The sequence below is a fragment of the Procambarus clarkii genome, chromosome 80 (assembly GCF_040958095.1).
Source record: "Procambarus clarkii isolate CNS0578487 chromosome 80, FALCON_Pclarkii_2.0, whole genome shotgun sequence".
Lineage (NCBI taxonomy): Eukaryota > Metazoa > Arthropoda > Malacostraca > Decapoda > Cambaridae > Procambarus > Procambarus clarkii.
This window is the reverse complement of record NC_091229.1, coordinates 9,492,146-9,516,670: the sequence shown is the minus strand read 5'-3', so window position 1 is coordinate 9,516,670 and position 24,525 is coordinate 9,492,146. Positions and strand designations below refer to the sequence as shown.

The 24,525-nt window shown below is 50.7% G+C and overlaps 1 protein-coding gene across 1 annotated transcript in view; it reads left to right on the top strand.

Annotated features, from left to right (window-relative positions):
• The first annotated feature begins 9,751 nt into the window (after nucleotides 1-9,751).
• Nucleotides 9,752-24,525, top strand: part of LOC123752055 (uncharacterized) — a 156,635-nt gene continuing 141,861 nt past the window's right edge. Inside the window, exons 1-2 of the mRNA XM_069314745.1 lie at nucleotides 9,752-9,774; nucleotides 10,134-10,316. Of these exons, the coding sequence (XP_069170846.1) occupies nucleotides 10,153-10,316 (164 nt within the window). The 5' untranslated portion in view covers nucleotides 9,752-9,774; nucleotides 10,134-10,152. The remainder of the gene's footprint in view (nucleotides 9,775-10,133; nucleotides 10,317-24,525) is intronic.

Genomic DNA, 24,525 nt, shown 5'->3' with positions numbered 1-24,525 from the left:
CCTCCTTATGGAAGAAGGCAGTTGTTGTTCCAGTACGGAAGAAGGCAGTCCAGTGGTCCAGAAGAGCCGCACAGTGGTTGGTAACTAAAGTCCATTGTCACTTCTCTTCATTACTGGTAAAATCCAAGAATCATTAATCACTGAGCAAATTATATCATTTTACAAACAGAAATTACAATAACGCGATGCACTAAATGAACAAATTCGCAAGGGCCCTGATGATTCGACGTAGGTTCGAATCCTCATCACGGCCCTTGTGCATTTGGTCATTATATTTTTTTATCATCATCGGCTAATATGTGATCGACAGTATGGTTTTAGAAAAGGCCGACCTGCTTCTGATCTCTTGCTAAATCTCTCCACTAAGTGGCATCAGTCACAGGATGAGTCCAAAATCATCAGTGTTGTTGCTCTAGACATAGCAGAAGCTTTTGATTTTGTCTGGCACTCTGGATTAGTAATGAAGCTTCAAGCACTAGGTATCTCAGGCTCCATCTTAGAGTTAATAAAAGACTACCTTCGACAACAGACCCTAATAGTAGTCCTCAATGGAGCAGAATCCAAAAGCCACTGAATTGGTGCCAGCAATCCACAGGATAGTGTGCTTGGCCCTCTGCTGTGGAATATCTATTTCAACAATCTACTTCATCTCATTCCTGAAGCTCAAGCCTATGCTAATGATTGCACTCTAACCTTTACAAACAGAAAAGAAGAAATGCCACCCGCTGTAAGACTCATCAATCATCAACGTTCAGTGATTTCTACCTGGGGTAGGAGATAACAGGTCACATTTGCATCTGAGAAAACACAATCGATGACGATAACTAGATTGTACATTGCAAATCCGACAGGCTTTCAAATGGATAGCAAATCCCTAGAGTTGACAGATGAAATTGACATTTTGGGAGTGAAGTTTGACTCTTCAGAGATAATGAAGATTAACGTGCTTAACTTAGCCCAAACGTCAGCCAGGATACTTACAGCCTTACATGCCGAAGGTGCATTTCACACCTTGACAGCTGCAAAATCTTACATGAAGCACAATTTCGCTCTCATCTAACAAGCAGTACATCATCGCACCCCTTTCCTGAATAGTCAGCTCCCCACCAATCATCAGACTTTTGGACGAAGTGGCGAGCCGTGCAGAAAGGCTCATCTCTAGTCTTGACCAAGTCTGGCGGGAACGGTCTGAACATCTGAGCCTGCAACACCGTCGTGACGTTGGTGGTCTTATTATTATGTAAAAGTTTACATTATCGAAAAAGTTTCGCACCTGGCCCAACTTGTGGACTTCCAGTAGTTGCCACTTGTAGCCAGGCGCTCAACCTTCAATTCTCATGCTGGAAGTGCCTTTGTCGAGAACATCACTCCGTCAGTGATCATTCATTCCTAGAATGACTCGCATCTGGGATTTGTTCGCTCAACAGGTTGATACACGGGAGACCAAGTCAACTGATCACATGTAGACTCTGGCCCACAGTTGGCTACAGGCTCAGCCTGTTCCTTATATGAGTGTTACCTAATGTTGTTAATGAATAAAGGCTTCTCCTAGTAAAGCATATAACTAGACTCATGAAATTAAAGGGCCTCTAGGTTTCAACATAGCTGATGAAGGATTACAGCTCTTGCTTGCAGTTTTACCAGGTTCCTTATATGATAGCTCCCTATGTAATAGATTAAAAGTATGTTCTCTAGAAATAAATGAATTTCTAGAAGCAGACTTCAGATGAGCTTAGATTATGATAACAGCTCTTGCATGAAGTTTCACTAGGAACGTCATGTGACAGCCTTTATGAACCCCGAGCCTTAGTTTAAAAAAGAAAGAGAGAGAGGTGGAGAGGGTCTATTCATGTGTATGCCATAATGCTAGTTATGCAAGTACTTCCAAAAGCAACTTTAATATTTGAATATTGGAGCATAATGGGTGTAAACCGTCATATTCTGAACTTAGGGAGGACTCTTGAGAAATAGATCATCTTTTCTATGACTCTAGGTGTAAATTTTTAGATCCTCGTAATAGTGTCAGATTTTCTTATTTTTTGCACTAATTCACTAGTGATGCTCAGACAGATAGGCCTGCATAAGCCAACACGTTGAGTGTTAGACGTGAACATTTTACTTTAAAACTGAAAAATAAAATGACAAGAGCAACCGTCGATGTCCACTTCCTTGGGACACCTATCCACTAGGTCGCTTAGCTCTTCAATTTCTAGGGCAATGTTAAGGGTAACTATTGGGATCTCACAATAAATTTATATTTGGTGTGTGTGGTTATGAATCAGGTTCGAGTCCAGAAACAGGGCTTTCATTAAATGCAAGAAATAGTCTAGTTTGTTGCAGCATAGGTATGGTGGTAAATGTTGTTGAACGGTATTGACATAAAGACACTTCTTTCATTAACAAGAACAATTTATTATAGGACTTAATACTAATACAAAGCACAACCATTTAACGTTACGTTAATTGTCCTAGGTCACCACTAATGACAGCTATTTAAGTAGCGGTACTGTACGGAATCCTGTTTGTAATGCATTTGGCTGGTAAAATGAAGTAGACTGAACAAAAAGATGCTCACTTAAGACTCAAGACACAAATCAAAACAATTAACAACAAAGCAAACACAGCAAGACTGGTGTTATGACGCAATGTAGACTGGGTGGAGCGAGGCTACCCCAGTGAGAGTTATTCTGCCTTCCGGACCTGATTGAGAGGTCAGAGGAAAGATGTATATATAAATAAATAATAATCGTCAGTGATTAATTTTAAAATGTGAGCATTTAAATAAGTGACATGAAATGAGATGTCGATACTTTGGTGGCAAGAAGTGATGCAAGCAGGAGGTCGAGACCTCACTTGTGTTACGGCAGTCGTCAGAGGTGGTTGTACTTTGTTGATTCTCCTGGAAGAAGGAAGAATGTAGTTCCCAGTGTTAGTGATGGAGCAAAGGTGCTTGTTTCCAAGTGTGAGGAAACTGTTGGGGGACATAGTGCACCATTTCTCTGTAATTTTGATAAATTAGAGGCGACCTGAAAGTGTGTCGGTCATGCTTTTGTGGAACTCTAATTGTGTTGCTTCTTCAAAAGGAAGTAAACAAGCAGGCCTTCTGTTGTGGAGCCTACTGGGCGACTCAGTGTACTCAAGTCAGGACTTGAAGAAGCCTTGTGAAGCAGTCCTACAGTGATTTTGTGGGCGGCCTGTGTGAGCGCCATTGTTGAGGACCAGGGCCTGAGCATGCCCCTAGGTCATAGATCCCTGCAGTAAGCCTGTTTAATAGTTTGTTAGATTAGCTAACAGTGTTTGATCGTGTGTCCAACGATCATAAGGAACATATGAATCTATAGGGTAGAAATTTTATTGAGCTGAAATAGGAAATAGTTGAGTGGACATGTTGGAGGCGATAGCTGCGCACCCTCACTCTCGAGCGTCTGGTGAGCAACTGAGGGGCAGCAGCCCCAGTGACGAAGAGAGGCCCCAGCGACTTGTCAAGACATGTTCCCAGGTGGACCCGTCCAGGATGGGGGAGGACCCATCTCGCGGCGATGCCGTTGTGTTAAGAGAGATGTTGAGTGGAGATTATTTTCTGTGAATACATTTAATTACGTTTTATTAGGAAAACATTTATGTCATGATGATGATGGATTCACGTTTATGTGGGAGAACTGCAATATTTGTGTTTGAGACTTGTAACGTTTGTATAAGAAATGCAACATTTGTGTGGAAGGACTGCAACGTTTGTGTGGGAGAATTGCAAGGTTTGTGTGAGAAACGTTAGTGAGAGAACATCGCACCGGAGGAGGAGTATAAGTGTGAGCCATATCCCCCGAAACAGAAGTGCCGCTGAACCACTCTCCCAGAACCAGACGCATACTATGGTGATCTCCCAAAGAATTGTAAGCACTCCAGTGTCCATTGCTGATCAATCGGTGGTAGCGCGAGTGAGGCTACCGAGGTCGGCTGTTTGTTCTGTCAGGGAGTGGTTGGGGTCTCTGTTCGACGGTAAACAAGTATCAGGTTGGTTATAATAACCCAAGTTTCATTGTATAACCCCCACCCCCCCGTGATGACCAGAACAATGGTCACTGAGTCTCCTGTAACACTCTCAAATTACGTTAATAACACACGTCTCTAAGGACGGCAGTAAAAGCAACAGTAATTACTTTATCGTTCTATCAAACCGAACAGAACAATTGATTCCCAATCGATTTAATAAAAACAACAATTCAGTTAATTACGTTAATTAATTACATCCAGACGATCAACACCCAAAAGTATTTTACATTAATTACAATCTGTCACTCAGTCCAACAACCAAAGCAATAATTGTCCCACAGTAATTACTCTGTCACAAAGACATTTAAACAATCAGTGAGAAATTCCATTAATAACTGTTAAGCGGACAGATAATTAATCAATTAATCAAGAACAATTTACGCTGACTCAACGCTGTAACTTGAGACATCTTGCCAACCAAGACTATGTCACTTCACTTGATTACGTTAATTACACTGCCTCAATTGACAGCTAGTCACAATAACTAATTAACTTTACTGACTCTTCAATTAACAATTATAGATCACATAAATTCTCATCACGCAGACAGAATAGAACATGGTAACACTAGGCTACTCTTCACAGTGCTTAATCAATAACACAGCACAAAATCACAACACAACACACTCGCATTATTAATCACAAAGAGAATAATCAATAAACACAGTAGTCAATAAATCAGGGTATCACAACAGATCACCTCTTACGTCTCTGGATTAACTGGTTTCTTCCGAAATGATAACAAACCATACACATGGAAATATATAACCAGAAAGGTATAATATTGAACTGAACCGCAACTCAAAACAAAAGTACAACCTGACTAAATGTGTATATACGTGTAACACATACACAAAGAGAGACCAAATTACAGTAATCCCCCAGATGTACTGTAACCGTCCCTTACATGTACATTCTTTGACTATGCTTCCCTCACCTGTACAGGTGCTAATGAGACAGCGTCAAGTCGGAAGGTCGCTGTATAATCAGCACAAGAAACTTAAGCGCAACAACAAAATACAGAGATAAATTTATGAGTACTCACATTAATAAAACCGGCCGGTGGTGGTTGTGAGTGTGAGGTGGTGGTGGTGGTGGTGGTGGTGGTGGTTGTGAGTGTGAGATGATGGTAGTGATGGTGGTTGTGAGTGTGAGATGATGGTGGTGGTGAGTGTGGTGGTGGTGGTTAGTGTGGTGGTGGTGGTGGTGGTGGTGAGTGTGAGACAGTGGTGGTGGTGGTGGTGGTGGTGGTGGTGGTGGTGGTGGTGGTTGTGAGTGTGAGACGATGGTGGTGGTGGTGGTGGTGGTGGTGGTGAGTGTGAGACAGTGGTGGTGGTGGTGGTGGTGGTGGTGGTTGTGAGTGTGAGACGATGGTGGTGGTGGTGGTGGTGGTGGTGGTGGTTGTGAGTGTGAGACGATGGTGGTGGTGGTGGTGGTGGTGAGTGTGAGACAGTGGTGGTGGTGGTGAGTGTGAGGCGGTGGTGGTGGTGAGTGTGAGACGGTGGTGGTGGTGGTGGTGGTGGTGAGTGTGAGACGGTGGTGTTGGTGGTGGTGAGTGTGAGACGGTGGTGGTGGTGAGTGTGAGACGGTGGTGGTGAGTGTGAGACGGTGGTGGTGGTGGTGGTGAGTGTGAGACGGTGGTGGTGATGGTGGTGGTGAGTGTGAGACGGTGGTGGTGGTGGTGGTGGTGGTGGTGGTGAGTGTGAGACGGTGGTGGTGATGGTGGTGGTGAGTGTGAGACGGTGGTGGTGGTGGTGGTGAGTGTGAGACGGTGGTGGTGGTGAGTGTGAGACGGTGGTGGTGGTAGTGGTGGTGAGTGTGAGACGGTGGTGGTGGTGAGTGTGAGACGGTGGTGGTGGTGGTGGTGAGTGTGAGACGGTGGTGGTGATGGTGGTGGTGAGTGTGAGACGGTGGTGGTGGTGGTGGTGGTGGTGGTGAGTGTGAGACGGTGGTGGTGGTGGTGGTGGTGAGTGTGAGACGGTGGTGGTGGTGAGTGTGAGGCGGTGGTGGTGGTGAGTGTGAGACGGTGGTGGTGGTGGTGGTGGTGAGTGTGAGACGGTGGTGGTGGTGAGTGTGAGACGGTGGTGGTGAGTGTGAGACGGTGGTGGTGGTGGTGGTGGTGGTGAGTGTGAGACGGTGGTGGTGGTGGTGGTGAGTGTGAGACTGTGGTGGTGGTGGTGGTGGTGGTGAGTGTGAGACGGTGGTGGTGGTGGTGGTGGTGGTGGTGGTGGTGGTGGTGGTGAGTGTGAGACGGTGGTGGTGGTGGTGGTGAGTGTGAGACGGTGGTGGTGGTGGTGAGTGTGAGACGGTGGTGGTGGTGGTGGTGGTGGTGGTGAGTGTGAGTGTGGGACGGTGGTGGTGGTGGTGGTGAGTGTGAGACGGTGGTGGTAGTGGTGGTGAGTGTGAGACGGTAGTGGTGGTGGTGGTGAGTGTGAGTGTGGGACGGTGGTGGTGGTGGTAGTGGTGGTGAGTGTGAGACGGTGGTGGTGGTGGTGGTGAGTGTGAGTGTGAGACGGTGGTGGTGGTGGTGAGTGTGGGACGGTGGTGGTGGTGGTGGTGAGTGTGAGTGCGGGACGGTGGTGGTGGTGGTAGTGGTGGTGAGTGTGAGACGGTGGTGGTGGTGGTGGTGAGTGTGAGTGTGGGACGGTGGTGGTGGTGGTTAAGTTAAGTTAGACAGCAAGAGGGAGCCTTCCTTCTCCTCTGGGATAATGTGCGGTTGTATTTTGTTACTATATAATTACTAATGAAGAGACATGGAAAGCCTCTTTGTTTCCCTGTTAGTTTAGATGATGTTGATATTGTACAAATGAATCAGAAATATTGTTATGCGAGTGTGGTGGTAGGCATAGCACAGACTACACACACCTCTTTCTGTACTGGAAAAACCTATCAACATTAGCATGGAACAGCTTACCCATCAACCTGTTGTTTTAAACTATCGCAGAATAAACAGATCGGTGTGGAACTTCCTTATTCTAGACAATGTTACAGACAGTCGCTGATGAGTGGAAGGTGATGGGGGAACGCGCAAAGAGGACGGGAGGGGAGGGGGTGAGGGGGTATTGTTGACAAATACTGTCGTTGCCATACATGCTCCGCAGTACCAGCTGAGACATCAAAGAGTGTAGACCGGTCCCCTTAGCTCCGGTTTAATATGGACTTTCTTTTTTGACTCCGTGTTAACATTAACATGGTCATTGTGAGTTATTATAACCTCTTGTGTGTTATGGTGTGCGGTCGGCAGTCAACTCTAAGAGGAGGTAATACTATGGAAGCTGAGGCGGTGACAAACAGATGACTCCCACGGCCCCCTATTACCTTCTCACGTCTTTCCATACATCATATTACCCGGTCTCCTAGCCATGTGGTATGTGCCATGAGCCATGTGGCATGTGGCCGGCATGTGGAACTTCATATGCTTCTAGGTCTTAAACCCATAGAGGCTGGAGGGTGAAGGGGAGGGGTAAGGGTGATGGGCCATTGTTTACAAATACTGTGGATACCACATACTGTCTCAGTAGCAGCAGAGACGCCGAATAGTGAAGACCTTTACTCAAGGACTGTATGTGTGTGTGTGTGCGTGTACTCACCTATTTGTACTCACCTATTTGTGCTTGTGGGGGTTGAGCTCTGGCTCTTTGGTCCCGCCTCTCTACTGTCAATCAACAGGTGTACAGGTTCCTGAGCCTATTGGGCTCTATCATATCTACACTTGAAACTGTGTATGGAGTCAGCCTCCACCACATCACTGCCTAATGCATTCCATTTGTCAACTACTCTGACAAAAAATTCTTTATTATCTCTGTGGTTCATTTGGGCACTCAATTTCCATCTGTGTTCCCTAGTGCGTGTCCCCCTTGTGTTAAATAGCCTGTCTTTATCTACCCTGTCAATCTCTCTGAGAATCATGTACGTGGTGATCATATCCCCCCTAACTCTTCTGTCTTCTAGCTACGTGAGGTTTAATTCCCATAGTCGCTCCTCGTAGCTCATACCTCCCAGCCCGGGTACTAGTCTGGTGGCAAACCTTTGAACTTTTTTCAGTTTGGTCTTATGCTTTACTAGATATGGACTTCATGCTGGGGCTGAATACTCCAGGATTGGTCTGACAGTTGGTATACAAATTTCTGAATGATTCCTTGCACAAGTGTCTAAATGCCGTTCTTATGTTAACCAACCTGGCATATGCTGCTGATGTTATCCTTTTGATATGGGCTTCAGGGGACAGGTCTTGCGGGATATCAACCAGGTCTTTCTTTCTCTCTGACTCTTGAAGAATTTCATCTCCCAAATGATACCTTGTAATTGGCCTCCTGCTCCCTACACCTATCTTCATTACATTACATTTGCTTGGGTTAAACTCTAACAACTATTTGTTCGACCATTCCTTTAGTTTGTCTAGGTCTTCTTGAAGCCTCAAGCAGTCCTCCTCTATCTTAATCCTTCTCATAATTTTGGCATCGTCAGCAAACATTGAGAAGAATGAGTCTATACCCTCCGGGAGATCGTTTACGTATATCAGAAACAGGATAGAACCGAGCAGAGAGCCCTGTGGGACTCCACTGGTGACTTCACGCCATTCTGAGGTCTCACCCCTCACTGTAACTCTTTGCTTCCTATTGCTTAGGTATTCCTTTATCGACTGGAGCACTTTACCAGTTACTCCTGCCTGTCTCTGCAGCTTATTTACCAGCCTCTTATGGTGGACTGTATCAAAGGCTTTCCGACAGTTCAAAAAATACAGTCCAACCAGCCTTCTCTTTCTTGCTTAATCTTTGTCACCTGATCGTAGGTATTATTAAGCCAGTAAGGCAAGATTTACCCTCCCTGAACCCATGTTTGCGATTTGTCACGAAGTCCCTTCTCTCCAGGTGTGTTACTAGATTTTTTCTCACGATCTTCTCCATCACTTTGTGTGTGTGTGTGTGTGTGTGTGTGACACGAACTAATGACTTCTTCTTGGAGTGTGTTGAAGGGTTTCTGGCCCACTGTGAGACTTACCTTATCTCCGTGTGATTATAGCGTAGGCGGCAGGCGGTGACCCATTGGAAATACACAACTCCTTCCGACTGTCAACTATGCAAGCCGGGAACATCATCATATGTGTTAAGATACCACAGCCCGCCCCTTCATAAACACATCCTGAGAGAGAGAAAGACAAGGGTGACTGCAGCAGATGCCTCTTCCTACAGCCCTCTTATCTCTCTTTCTCCTCGAACACCACTTGACCCACACCTTACAACAACAACAACATATTACCAGCTCTCCTACCCCTTATCTTCTCTCTTGTGTGTGTGTGGTGGGGGGGCACCCCTCGCTCAACATAGTCATCTTCCCTACGTACTATTATTTAACTATATATCTACATATCCCACTGCTGCTACTGCTTAACTTTACGATACCAACATATACATACCTGCTCCTGCTGCACACCTGTTCCTATACTCACTTCTCCTTCTACTACCCCCCCCCCCCCGAGACACACAACGTCCCGGGAGACACCGAACTCTATGCTCAAAAGACACACACTTTAATTTTAAACACACCTGCTGTTGCTGCTGCTGATGCTAGACACCTGTTCTTATACCTACTCCTTTTATCGTTACACACTTATACCCCCCAGCGACACATAACGTCCCGGGAGACGTGGAACATCCTGCCCCCGCGCACCCTCGGAACCTCATACACCCATTGAGACGTGACTTCCGTGATTATCTGTGACAGGTACACCCAATCGCACAACTGTCACAGGTGTTGCGGATGGTCTACGTCCCAGTTTACGCTACTACTGTCAAGGTCTTGAAACTTTGTGCATTATTATTTTGTAAATTGCAAAATTGTTCATCAGTGATGGGTTACACGAAATTGTAAATAACCTAGCTATATATTAATGAAATTTTTATCGGAAACAACTTTTTAATGTGAACAATTCCATTGAATAAATGTTCTTAAAGGGGTCTTAGCGACCCATTTAAGACACAGGAGTAAATTAAAAAATAGACACAATAACTACAACTAAAAAAGCGAGTCAGATCTACGTCAGTTCTTGACATATCTCAAAAGAAAACATTTTACATTTACAGAAAGCGGAGCGTAAACAACATGTCTTCGCTTCTTCATGTAGTAGGAAGAAGCATGTCAGCAGCGAGGGTGTGGCGTCAGGTGTGCCCCATCTTGCAGTGCCTCAGTCAACAACGGGCCACATCTCATCTCAGTCCATTTTCCTCAGCTATGGCAGTGCAGTGCTCCCACCGCCCGCCCAAATTGTAAGATATATTCTTTATTGTCCCATCAATACTAATAGTATTAAGCGTAGAAACGTCTTACATAAGCATATAAAATTAAAGTCTTTTAAATGTAAAACAACTTTTCCCATCCCCCCTTTGTCCCCCCTACCTTTCCCTTCTTCCCATTGTCTCATTAGATATATTATTAGGAAGGACTGAAACAACTATATGGGTCTTTTATCCCCACTTCATCCTCCTCCTTTTCTCATACCACTTTAGTGCCTTCATCCTCCCCTCTCCCACCACACTTTGGTGCCTTCATCCTCCCCTCTCCCACCCCACTTTGGTGCCTTCATCCTCCCCTCTCCCACCCCACTTTGGTGCCTTCATCCTCCCCTCTCCCACCCCACTTTGGTGCCTTCATCCTCCCCTCTCCCACCCCACTTTGATGCCTTCATCCTCCCCTCTCCCACCCCACTTTGGTGCCTTCATCCTCCCCTCCCCCACCCCACTTTGGTGCCTTCATCCTCCCCTCTCCCACCCCACTTTGGTGTCTTCATCCTCCCCTCCCCCACCCCACTTTGGTGCCTTCATCCTCCCCTCTCCCACCCCACTTTGGTGCCTTCATCCTCCCCTCCCCCACCCCACTTTGGTGCCTTCATCCTCCCCTCTCCCACCCCACTTTGGTGCTTTCATCCTCCCCTCCCCTACCCCACTTTGGTGCCTTCATCCTCCCCTCTCCCACCCCACTTTGGTGCCTTCATCCTCCCCTCTCCCACCCCACTTTGGTGCCTTCATCCTCCCCTCCCCCACCCCACTTTGGTGCCTTCATCCTCCCCTCTCCCACCCCACTTTGGTGCCTTCATCCTCCCCTCCCCCACCCCACTTTGGTGCCTTCATCCTCCCCTCTCCCACCCCACTTTGGTGCCTTCATCCTCCCCTCTCCCACCCATCTTTGGTGCCTTCATCCTCCCCTCTCCCACCCCACTTTGGTGCCTTCATCCTCCCCTCTCCCACCTCAATTTGGTGCCTTCATCCTCCCCTCTCCCACCCCACTTTGGTGCCTTCATCCTCCCCTCTCCCACCCCACATTGGTGCCTTCATCCTCCCCCTCCCCCATCCCACTTTGGTGCCTTCATCCTCCCCTCTCCCACCCCACTTTGGTGCCTTCATCCTCCCCTCTCCCACCCCACTTTGGTGCCTTCATCCTCCCCTCTCCCACCCCACTTTGGTGCCTTCATCCTCCCCTCTCCCACCCCACTTTGGTGCCTTCATCCTCCCCTCTCCCACCCCATTTTGGTGCCTTCATCCTCCCCCTCCCCCTCCCCCTCACCACTTTGGTGCCCTCATCTTCCCCCTTCCCCACACCACTTTGGTCCCCCCTCTTTGTCGGCACCAGCCCACCAGCAGCCTGTAAAGCGCTCCAGTAAGCCCTCCCATTATCACCAGCCCGCCCCTCCCTGGTAAACCCCGCCCATCTTCACCGGCCCGCCCCTCCCTGGGAAACCCCTCCCATCTACACCGGCCCGCCCCTCCCTGGTAAACCCCGCCCATCTTCACCGGCCCGCCCCTCCCTGGTAAACCCCGCCCATCTTCACCGGCCCGTCACTCCCTGGTAAACCCCGCCCATCTACACCGGCCCGCCCCTCCCTGGTAAACCCCGCCCATCTTCACCAGCCCGCCCCTCCCTGGTAAATCCCGCCCATCTTCACCGGCCAGCCCCTCCCTGGTAAACCCCGCCCATCTTCACCGGCCCGCCCCTCCCTGGTAAACCCCGCCCATCTACACCGGCCCGCCCCTCCCTGGTAAACCCCACCCATCTACACCAGCCCGCCCCTCCCTGGTAAACCCCGCCCATCTACACAGGCCCGTCCCTCCCTGGTAAACCCCGCCCATCTACACCGGCCCGCCCCTCCCTGGTAAACCCCGCCCATCTACACCAGCCCGCCCCTCCCTGGTACACCCCGCCCATCTACAGCGGCCCACCTCTCCCTGGTAAACCCCGCCCATCTACACCGGCCCGCCCCTCCCTAGTAAACCCAACCCATCTACACCAGCCCGCCCCTCCCTGGTAAACCACGCCCATCTATACCGGCACGCCCCTCCCTGGTAAATCCTGCCCATCTACACCGGCCCGCCCCTCCCTGGTAAACCCCGCCCATCTTCACCGGCCCGCCCCTCCCTGGTAAACCCCGCCCATCTACACCAGCCCGCCCCCTCCCTGGTAAACCACGCCCATCTATACCGGCACGCCCCTCCCTGGTAAACCCAGCCCATCTACACCGGCCCGCCCCTCCCTGGTAAACCCCGCCCATCTACACCTGTCCGCCCCTCCCTGGTAAACCCCGCCCATCTACACCGGCCCGCCCCTCCCTGGTAAACCCCGTCCATCTACACCGGCCCGCCCCTTCCTGGTAAACCCCGCCCATCTTTACCGGCACGCCCCTACCTGGTAAACCCCGCCCATCTACACCGGCCCGCCCCTCCCTGGTAAACCCCGCCCATCTTCACCTGTCCGCCCCTCCCTGGTAAACCCCGCCAATCTACACCGGCCCACCCCTCCCTGGTAAACCCCGCCCATCTACACCGGCCCGCCCCTTCCTGGTAAACCCCGCCCATCTTCACCGGCCCGCCCCTCCCTGGTAAACCCCGCCCATCTACACCGGCCCGCCCCTTCCTGGTAAACCCCGCCCATCTACACCGGCCCGCTCCTCCCTGGTAAACCCCGCCCATCTACACAGGCCCGCCCGTCCCTGGTAAACCCCGCCCATCCACACCAGCCCGCCCCTCCCTGGTAAACCCCGCCCATTTACACCTGCCCGCCCCTCACTGGTAAACCCCGCCCATCTACACCGGCCCGCCCTTCCCTGGTAAACCCCGTCTATCTTCACCGGCCCGCTCTCCCTGGTAAACCCCGCCCCTCCCTGGTAAACCCCGCCCATCTACACCTGCCCGCCCCTCCCTAGTAAACCCCGCCCATCTACACCGGCCCGCCTTCCCTGGTAAACCACGCCCATCTATACCGGCACGCCCCTCCCAGGTAAACACCGCCCATCTACACCGGCCCGCCCCTCCCCGGTAAACCCTGCCCATCTTCACCGGCCCGCCGCTCCCGGGTAAACCCCGCCCATCTACACCGGCCCGCCTTCCCTGGTAAACCACGCCTATCTATACCGGCCCGCCCCTCACTGGTAAACCCCGCCCATCTACACCGGCTCGCCCTTCCCTGGTAAACCCCGCCTATCTTAGCCGGCCCGCTCTCCCTGGTAAACCCCGCCCCTCCCTGGTAAACCCCGCCCATCTACACCTGCCCGCCCCTCCCTAGTAAACCCCGCCCATCTACACCGGCCCGCCATCCCTGGTAAACCACGCCCATTTATACCGGCACGCCCCTCCCAGGTAAACCCCGCCCATCTACACCGGCCCGCCCCTCCCTGGTAAACCCCGCCCATCTTCACCGGCCCGCCCCTTCCTGGTAAACCCCGCCCATCTACACCGGCCCGCCCCTCCCTGGTAAACCCCGCCCATCTACACCGGCCCGCCCCTTCCTGGTAAACCCCGCCCATCTTCACCAGCCCGCCCCTCCCTGGTAAACCCCGCCCATCTACACCGGCCCGCCCCTCCCTGGTAAACCCCGCCCATCTACACCAGCCCGCCCCTCCCTGGTAAACCCCGCCCATCTACACAGGCCCGCCCCTCCCTGGTAAACCCCGCCCATCTACACCAGCCCGCCCCTCCCTGGTAAACCCCGCCCATCTACATCGGCCCGCCCCTCACTGGTAAACCCCGCTCATCTACACCGGCCCGCCCCTCACTGGTAAACCCCGCCCATCTTCACCTGTCCGCCCCTCCCTGGTAAACCCCGCCTATCTTCACCGGCCCGCCCTCCCTGGTAAACCCCGCCCCTCCCTGGTAAACCCCGCCCATCTACACCTGCCCGCCCCTCCCTGGTAAACCCCGCCCATCTACACCTGCCCGCCCCTCCCTGGTAAACCCCGCCCATCTACACCGGCCCGCCTTCCCTGGTAAACCACGCCCATCTATACCGGCACGCCCCTCCCAGGTAAACCCCGCCCATCTACACCGGCCCGCCCCTCCCTGGTAAACCCCGCCCATCTTCACCGGCCCGCCCCTCCCTGGTAAACCCCGCCCATCTACACCGGCCCGCCTTCCCTGGTAAACCACGCCTATCTATACCGGCACGCCCCTCCCTGGTAAACCCCGCCCCTCCCTGGTAAACCCCGCCCATCTACACCTGCCCGCCCCTCCCTAGTAAACCCCGCCCATCAACACCGGCCCGCCTTCCCTGGTAAACCACGCCCATCTATACCGGCACGCCCCTCCCAGGTAAACACTGCCCATCTACACCGGCCCGCCCCTCCCTGGTAAACCATGCCCATCTTCACCGGCCCGCCCCTCCCTGGTAAACCCCGCCCATCTACACCGGCCCGCCTTCCCTGGTAAACCACGCCTATCTATACCGGCCCGCCCCTCACTGGTAAACCCCGCCCATCTACACCGGCCCGCCCTTCCCTGGTAAACCCCGCCAATCTTAGCCGGCCCGCTCTCCCTGGTAAACCCCGCCCCTCCCTGGTAAACCCCGCCCATCTACACCTGCCCGCCCCTCCCTAGTAAACCCCGCCCATCTACACCGGCCCGCCTTCCCTGGTAAACCCCGCCCATCTACACCAGCCCGCCCCTCCCTGGTAAACCCCGCCCATCTACACAGGCCCGCCCCTCCCTGGTAAACCCCGCCCATCTACACCAGCCCGCCCCTCCCTGGTAAACCCCGCCCATCTACACCGGCCCGCCCCTCACTGGTAAACCCCGCTCATCTACACCGGCCCGCCCCTCACTGGTAAACCCCGCCCATCTTCACCTGTCCGCCCCTCCCTGGTAAACCGCGCCTATCTTCCCCGGCCCGCCCTCCCTGGTAAACCCCGCCCCTCCCTGGTAAACCCCGCCCATCTTCACCTGCCCGCCCATCCCTGGTAAACCCCGCCCATCTACACCTGCCCGCACCTCCCTGGTAAACCCCGCCCATCTACACCGGCCCGCCTTCCCTGGTAAACCACGCCCATCTATACCGGCACGCCCCTCCCAGGTAAACCCCGCCCATCTACACCGGCCCGCCCCTCCCTGGTAAACCCCGCCCATCTTCACCGGCCCGCCCCTCCCTGGTAAACCCCGCCCATCTACACCGGCCCGCCTTCCCTGGTAAACCACGCCTATCTATACCGGCACGCCCCTCCCTGGTAAACCCCGCCCATCTACACCGGCCCGCCTCTCCCTAGTAAACCCCGCCCATCTTCACCGGCCCGCCCCTTCCTGGTAAACCCCGCCCATCTACACCGGCCCGCCCCTCCCTGGTAAACCCCGCCCATCTACACCGGCCCGCCCCTTCCTGGTAAACACCGCCCATCTTCACCGGCCCGCCCCGCCCTGGTTAACCCCGCCCATCTACACCAGCCCGCCCCTCCCTGGTAAACCCCGCCCATCTACACCAGCCCGCCCCTCCCTGGTAAACCACGCCTATCTATACCGGCACGCCCCTCCCTGGTAAACCCCGCCCATCTACACCAGCCCGCCCCTCCCTGGTAAACCACGCCTATCTATACCGGCACGCCCCTCCCTGGTAAACCCCGCCCCTCCCTGGTAAACCCTGCCCATCTACACCTGCCCGCCCCTCCCTAGTAAACCCCGCCCATCTACACCGGCCCGCCTTCCCTGGTAAACCACGCCCATCTATACCGGCACGCCCCTCCCAGGTAAACACTGCCCATCTACACCGGCCCGCCCGTCCCTGGTAAACCCCGCCCATCTTCACCGGCCCGCCCCTCCCTGGTAAACCCCGCCCATCTACACCGGCCCGCCTTCCCTGGTAAACCACGCCTATCTATACCGGCCCGCCCCTCACTGGTAAACCCCGCCCATCTACACCGGCCCGCCCTTCCCTGGTAAACCCCGCCTATCTTAGCCGGCCCGCTCTCCCTGGTAAACCCCGCCCCTCCCTGGTTAACCCCGCCCATCTACACCTGCCCGACCCTCCCTAGTAAACCCCGCCCATCTACACCGGCCCGCCTTCCCTGGTAAACCACGCCCATCTATACCGGCACGCCCCTCCCAGGTAAACCCCGCCCATCTACACCGGCCCGCCCCTCCCTGGTAAACCCCGCCCATCTTCACCGGCCCGCCCCTTCCTGGTAAACCCCGCCCATCTACACCGGCCCGCCCCTACCTGGTAAACCCCGCCCATCTACACCGGCCCGCCCCTTCCTGGTAAACCCCGCCCATCTTCACCAGCCCGCCCCTCCCTGGTAAACGCCGCCCATCTACACCGGCCCGCCCCTCCCTGGTAAACCCCGCCCATCTACACCGGCCCGCCCCTCACTGGTAAACCCCGCTCATCTACACCGGCCCGCCCCTCACTGGTAAACCCCGCCCATCTTCACCTGTCCGCCCCTCCCTGGTAAACCGCGCCTATCTTCCCCGGCCCGCCCTCCCTGGTAAACCCCGCCCCTCCCTGGTAAACCCCGCCCATCTACACCTGCCCGGCCCTCCCTGGTAAACCCCGCCCATCTACACCTGCCCGCACCTCCCTGGTAAACCCCGCCTATCTACACCGGCCTGCCTTCCCTGGTAAACCACGCCCATCTATACCGGCACGCCCCTCCCAGGTAAACCCCGCCCATCTACACCGGCCCGCCCCTCCCTGGTAAACCCCGCCCATCTTCACCGGCCCGCCCCTCCCTGGTAAACCCCGCCCATCTACACCGGCCCGCCTTCCCTGGTAAACCACGCCTATCTATACCGGCACGCCCCTCCCTGGTAAACCCCGCCCATCTACACCGGCCCGCCTCTCCCTAGTAAACCCCGCCCATCTTCACCGGCCCGCCCCTTCCTGGTAAACCCCGCCCATCTACACCGGCCCGCCTCTCCCTGGTAAACCCCGCCCATCTACACCGGCCCGCCCCTTCCTGGTAAACACCGCCCATCTTCACCGGCCCGCCCCTCCCTGGTTAACCCCGCCCATCTACACCGGCCCGCCCCTCCCTGGTAAACCCCGCCCATCTACACCAGCCCGCCCCTCCCTTGTAACACGGGTTTAGGTTCCTCTCTCTTTACTTCCTTCTTTCTACTCCCTCTACCCGTATTCTTACTTTTATTTCTAAACCAAGGGACTCCAAAACTTTTAACAAAGCCAACTCCACGCCACGTGGTCCTAAGACGATTGACCGACTTAGGATTCTACACCCAGTATGACGTGACCTAAGCTCTGAACAAAACCCTAGAGTCACCTCTGCTGCCACCACCAGACCAGTAATACAAGAGCAATGATCGAGGTCTGGATCGATCACGCTAATTAATCAACCTAGGGGCTTGATCCCCACTATAAACGATGACCTTGAGTGTGGAATAAATTACACGGTAATGATAATTCCGATTCGATGTTAGAATCGGCGCCCAATGCAACTCTGCCTCGTGTGGACCACGTGACCAGGACAAGTATACACATAAAACACATGGAAACAATAAAATGCAAATTAATAACAAATTTAATTTATTAAAAGAAAACTAAAACAAAATCTAAATGTGTTCACTCCCTATCACTTTAACACTCCCTACTTGACCTGAGTGGCAAATGAGAAGACTATTTCTATAATTAACAATAGCAACTATACCTTGGGCGACCAGCTAGATGTTTTGGCTGGTCTTGGGGAGAGGTAAGATGTTTGACCTCTTATCCCAGCTGCTCCCGTTTCCACACTGATTTTTTTCCTTGTCTGGACTACCCCAGACAGAGTATTGTATTGTTCCGCATCGCTTACCCAGTTACTTTAGCAAGGTTAAGTTATAACAATTAAACTCTGTTGTACTTAATTGATCCAGACTGGTTGAATTATTTTACTGAATTAAATTACAAACATCTAACGGCAGAGCTGTTCCCGATCACAAAAATGGTTATTAAAACTTTGAGAAATAGTAGACCTGTCAACCCCTGATGACCTATGACCGCCGGTCACTCCGCTTTAAAAGTTAGATCTGATTCGTGACGTCACTGATGGTGACTTAAACTCAATAATTAGAATACTCTTGATATTGTACCCAGTACTATTATACAATACAATTTTAATGCAAAATGAATAAAGGCTAATTTTCTCTAAATTACTGAATACTATAGGATGATTCATTATACGCAGATATGAACAAAGCGTCGGTTATTTCCACCGCGAATTCCCCTGGGGGTCAGGTCACCATGCGGCTCAGCTTCCCATTCTCTTTTGTCGATAAACCACTCTGGATAATTCTTACAACAGCCTAGTTTGTTTCAACCCCCCCGCACAAGCACTTAGTAAACCTTGTTAATTTGTTAAAATTCACGAGGTTTAGTATCCAAACCCACAATTCAACTCATGCCACAAACAAAAGCTAACCTAACTAATAAAATTTGACAAATAATAGTCCAACATCATAATGAACATGTTCATATTTCATAAATTGCTCAGCTGTCAACTGACAGCAATCCTCTAATATCAGGAAACATACATCCTATCCTTACTGACATAGCTAAACAACATGTCCCTACTCTACCATCAAAAAACTAGCTATTAAACTCTCTTGGCTCTTCACTAGCCAAGTCCATGTGTCCTCTAGAGCCGGCCACACCGTGCTCAAACAAACATTAAAGTTATATCATCAGACTGAACTTTTCAGTCATCCGGGAGCGTACTACAGAACTATCAGGTACACATCCGTGTACTAACCACTCCCCATCAATGTCAGCCTTGACATGTTAAGGAACACACCTAACGTTTATTACATGTATCTAAAAATATAAAAAAAAAAATTCCTATACTATATCACAGGTTTCAGCTGACTGTACAGCCAAGTGTTCTCACTCACTAGAAGTGTCAATGTTTATATTGGTCCGCCTCTCCTGTGTTCAAACATTCTGAAAAAAAATAGCACACAACATAATTTTCCATAACCGTTTGTTCTGGGCTGAGACAATTACACAGGGGCTTCGATTTTGATTACTGACCAATTTATAGAGTAAAATTCATATTATACCAAAATTATTATTTTAAAGCTGTTTTTCAACATTTATAAAGTATTGATTCTAAATCTGTTTTTCAACATTTAAACAAAAGTGTCCAGATGTTCTTTACACAGATGTTCAGAGCCAACTTTGTTGTTTGTATCAATTGTTCATATTGAGTAATCGAAAAAAAAAAAATCGATGCTGCTGGATGCTGAATGTAGTCGCTGACGATGACGGTGTCGATCTTGCTTCTTTTCATGTGTAGACATCAATACCTGGTCCTCTTGTACTCCCATCCGGTACTCTTGAATGACGACAGAGTGTAGTAGAGCGGAGTGCCAAGTGACAGCTGTAGAATACTGTTACTTCGGCCATTAATCTTGCTCTCGACAGTCCACACGCCTTCGTATCAATCACAGTTCACACGGTAGTCTTGATGTTAAACTTGTCGCAGATGACCACAGCAGAGCAGAACTGGATGTACCAACGGTGTCTCTTAGCAGGAGTGATGTTAGAAGGTCGTAGAGGCGGGTTGCTTGTTTGCAGAACAGGTGAATCTCGTCTTCCATCATTGCTCACGTCATCTCAGGCGTTTCTTGATGTCACCAGGTTACTAGGCCGTAAACACCAACTGTGCATACCCTCGTACCGCCGACTTTAGGCCAAAGGAGACAATTTTGCGACCTTCTATTGGCGAGTCCCGGTACTCTGTAGGGAAACCGTGCCTTCCACCTGTGACCGCCTTACTTCTGCTTTCTTGTTACTTCAGATGACGTAATCATTAATCTTCCGGCGAAATTCTTGAGTACTGCTACGTGCTTTCCATTTCTTGACCTCTCCTCCAACACTGCTGGAATGACTGCAGTCTTGATGACGCAGCAGGTGGGTATTGGTGATCTCGAGACAGCTACCCCGGCGTTGTATGGCACCTCCGGTGACTGCTATAATGTGGACAGCTCGCTGGCCCTGACAACCTCGTTAGTGACGTGAGGCGTCGGCCGGGTGACTCTTGGACAGTCACTCATCCCCAAAGTAACTGATGTATGGGTTACTGGGTCTGGTGGGGGGAGGGCTTTGTGTAACGTGCCTCCCCCCTCGGTCTTTACAGACAAGGGTTCACGTGTGGCTGGAACAACTGGGTCGGTGTACCAATCAGACCTGGGAACAGACAGACACAACACAGCGGAAGCATAGATATACTCTGGGTTTGGTGGAGGTGGAACCCCAGAGCACGGTAAAAGTTGCTACCTGAGTCAAGTATAGACATAGTACATCTCATTGCCTTTACAGGAAAATCTAATGAATACTAAATTATACTAACCAAGGAAGTTACTTTACTGTATAGCGCGAGATCTCGTCACCATAGGGTGGCGAGACTGCACCTGACTACTGATGAGCGATGACAGAGGGTCATCCTCATCTTCTGACTCGTCGGTGAAGCCATGAGTCAGCACTGCTGAGTCAGGAACTAGACCCGCTGAAGGCAGTTCAAATTCCTCTCTAGCATGATAATGTTTCAATTTATTCACGTGAATTGTCCTTTCCACCTGGTCCTCGAACACTCCCTTTATAACAAGATTAACCGGCCCCGCCCTTTTAATTACTCTATAGGGTCCTCGCCACCTCGGAGCTAGTTTCCTGCTCTGATTGGCGGGCGCAGCCTCATTCACTCTCAATACGAGGCTTCCTTCCTTCAACTCAAGAGGGCGCACTTTCTTGTCATAAAAATGAGCATACCGAGTCCGTGCCTTCTTGGACGCTTCAGCTGCAATATTCCATGCATTTCTCATTTTTCCAAGGACCTCTGAAGGATAGTCCTCCCCGTATGCAACATTATGTCTGTTAAGCAGACCTGACGGGAAATTGCATGAATTACCAGTAAACAAATGAAGTGGTTGGGTGTTAATTGATTGGTGGATGGCAGTATTCAAGGCGAACTGAACATAGGGTAGGTGTTCATCCCAGGTGTTTGCATCATGTTCAGCAAGGATTGCAAGCATATCCTTGACTGAACGATTAGTCCGTTCCGTCATTCCGTTTGCTTGTGGGTGGTAGGCCGTTGTAAAAGCCGAAGTTGTCTCTAAAATCTTACAAACTTCTCTAAATATATTCCCATTGAATTCTTGACCCCGGTCAGAGACTAAAACTTTAGGAGGTCCGAATACAGTAACGAACCTACGCAAGAATGCATCTGCAACCGTACGAGAATCCTTCTGAGGTAATGCAACTAGTGTAGTGTATCTAGACAGATGGTCAACTAGCACCAACACATATCTGTTACCTGAATGACTGTGGTGTAAATCAATCAGATCGGCCCCCACACGATCTAACGGTTCACGAATTTCAGGAAATTCCTGAAGTGGGGCTTGTACCTTAAGGGTACCTTTCCTCCTCTGGCAACGAGGGCACGACTTCACGAAATTGATTACCTCAGAAAGTAATCCTGGAAAATAAAATAGAGACTTTGCTTTTAAGTGGGTTTTAAAGATCCCCGGATGCCCTGCAATTTTTGAAGCATGCGCAAGCTTTAACGCTGATGACCGCAACGCGTCCGGAATAACTAGCTGAAATACTGCCCTATCATTCTGGCTATTAACATAATACAGGACGCCCTGTTTCATCTCAAAATCATGAATAGGTAAATTCTTTTTCTTTTTCGGGTATTTTCCTCCCTCTAAATACTCAATAATCTCTCTCCATCTCGGCTCGTTCATCTGGTATTCTCTCATTTTATCCGATGGAATGGTTTCAATATTTTCATTAATCTGCATTGCCGCTATATTTCTACTTAGCGTATCTGGCACAACATGGGCTGGACCAGGCTTGTACAAAATCTGGAATGAGTGGGCCGAAAGTTCGTGAGACCAGCGTGACATTCGTGGGCATTTCGTTCGCTTTTTAAATATGTGTGTTAACGCTCGATGGTCTGTGTAGATTACAAAATGCCGCTGAAATAGGTAAGGCTCGAAATACCTAACTGATTCTACTACTGCCAGTGCCTCCCGATCCGTAGCTGAATAACGAACTTCAGGTCCTTTGACCTTCCTACTGAAATAGGCTACTGGATGGGGTAAATTATCTGCGTCTCGCTGAATTAAGCACCCGCCAATAGCAATACCGCTGGCGTCAGTGTGCACTTCCCACTCTTTCTCAAAATCGGGAATAGCCAATACCGGTGTCGTGATTAGTTGGTCTTTCAGTTTGCGATAGGCCTCGTCATGTTCTGATTTCCACACAAACTTCGCATTTTTCTTTGTCAGATCAGTCAGGGGTGCTGAAATGCCAGCGAAACCTTCAATGTGACGACGAAAATATCCGGCCGCCCCCAAAAACCTACGCACGTCCTTTGCTGTCCTTGGAGTAGGCATGTCAGCAATGGCGCGGCAAGAATCTGGGTCAGGTCGGATACCGTCTGGGCACACCTGGAACCCCAGAAATTTGAATTTCTGAGCCGCCAAGGTGCACTTCTGAACATTCAGCCTGAAACCTGCCTGATCTAACAATTTCAAAGTCTCAGTCAAGTCCTGTAGGTGTTCCTCAAACGTCCTGGAATATATCACAACATCATCCAGGTACGCTAAAGAATGCCTACCCAGTACCGGACTAAGGATAAAGTTGATGGCCCTCTGAAACGACGAAGGCGCTGTCTTCAAACCAAACGGCATCCTACGGAATTGATAAGTGTGCCTACCATCCGAGAATGCTGTTTTTTCCCTATCTTGTTCTGCCACCGGAATCGCCCAATACGCCGATTTTGCGTCAAGAGTTGAGAAATACTTAGCAGCACCAAATTGATCTATTATCTCCTGTATTCGGGGCAACGGATACACATCACCCTTAGTTAATTCGTTCACCTTCCGGTAGTCAACACAGAAACGATAACTACCGTCCGGTTTCCGAACTAGCACAACAGGAGAGAGCCACGGTGACGTACTAGGCTCTATCACGCCCTGTCTCAACATTTTCTGGCACTCCTCCCTGATAATGTTCTTTGCCTGTTCCGGCAACCTCCACTGTCTTGTGTACACAGGCAAATGCTCACCAGTTGGAATGGTGTGCTCGATCTTATCAAGGAGACCAATCTGGTCATCCTCTGTCGCAAACAATTTCGGGAATTTTCGTAAAACTCCTCTCAGTGCCTTCCTATCCGCCTGTGTAACATGTTGCAAATCAAGTCCTGATATTAATTTTTCTACCTCCTCTACATTCTGTGCAACATTTCTCGTTTCGTATTGTACTTTGGATGGTGTTTTAGTTTTCAACATATTCAGTGCACTACATTGTGCAGTGACGGCTGGCGTCTCAGCTGACTCATGGTGAAAGATTTCTGTGTCCTCCACCATGGTTCCCTGAGATACCCTATCACCTGCCCTGAAGCGAAAAGTCTTATGTGAAAGATTGACAACTGGAATGAGTGCACCTTTATCGAGCACTACAACTAAGTGATGAGGAATTAATAAACTATCACATCTCCCAGCCACCTGAAGGGTGGTACCTGGTTGTATGTGACGTCCCACGGCTACTTTAATAAATTTAACAGAATGTGGTGGGCAACTCTGTTTGGTCAATGCATGCAATGCGCATGACCTCTTAACTGTGTCTGGAAGAGACTTAAAAATCAATTTTGGATAGTGCGCATTATATTTCAGCTTCCTCTTAATTGAAGCTACAACTGGGGGATGGTCGATCATCTCCACTGGGTAGGAAGTCTGTCCCAACTGCAACCTGCAGTTCCTAGCCCCTTTTTGAGCAGACAAGGAATAATCAAATCGCGACAGAAAATCAGTTCCCATTAAGATGTGACCAGGAAAATCAAGGTTCTCTACGATCGTACATGTGTGAGGCTGCAATTCCCCATCAATCTCAAAATTAACTGTACCTTGACCTACGATCTCAATCTTTTCCCCATTGACTGCTGTTAATGTCTTTGCGCAACGTTGAAGACGTGCATACTTAAAATTGCTGAAGGCTGACTTTTTAATTACCGTTGCCTGGCTTCCTGTATCAACAAAAGCTGTCAATCTCACACCTTCCACTTTCACCTCAAAAGTAGGCCTACCATCACTAGGAGACTGCTTTCATGCTCTCGTAATAGTGACTTTACAGTCCCTCTGTATGTGCCCCCGCATCCCGCAGGAGTAACACCTACGCGGATCCCTGTTGTTACCCCGCGCAGGGTGGCTCGAACTTGCAGCTGAGGGCTGC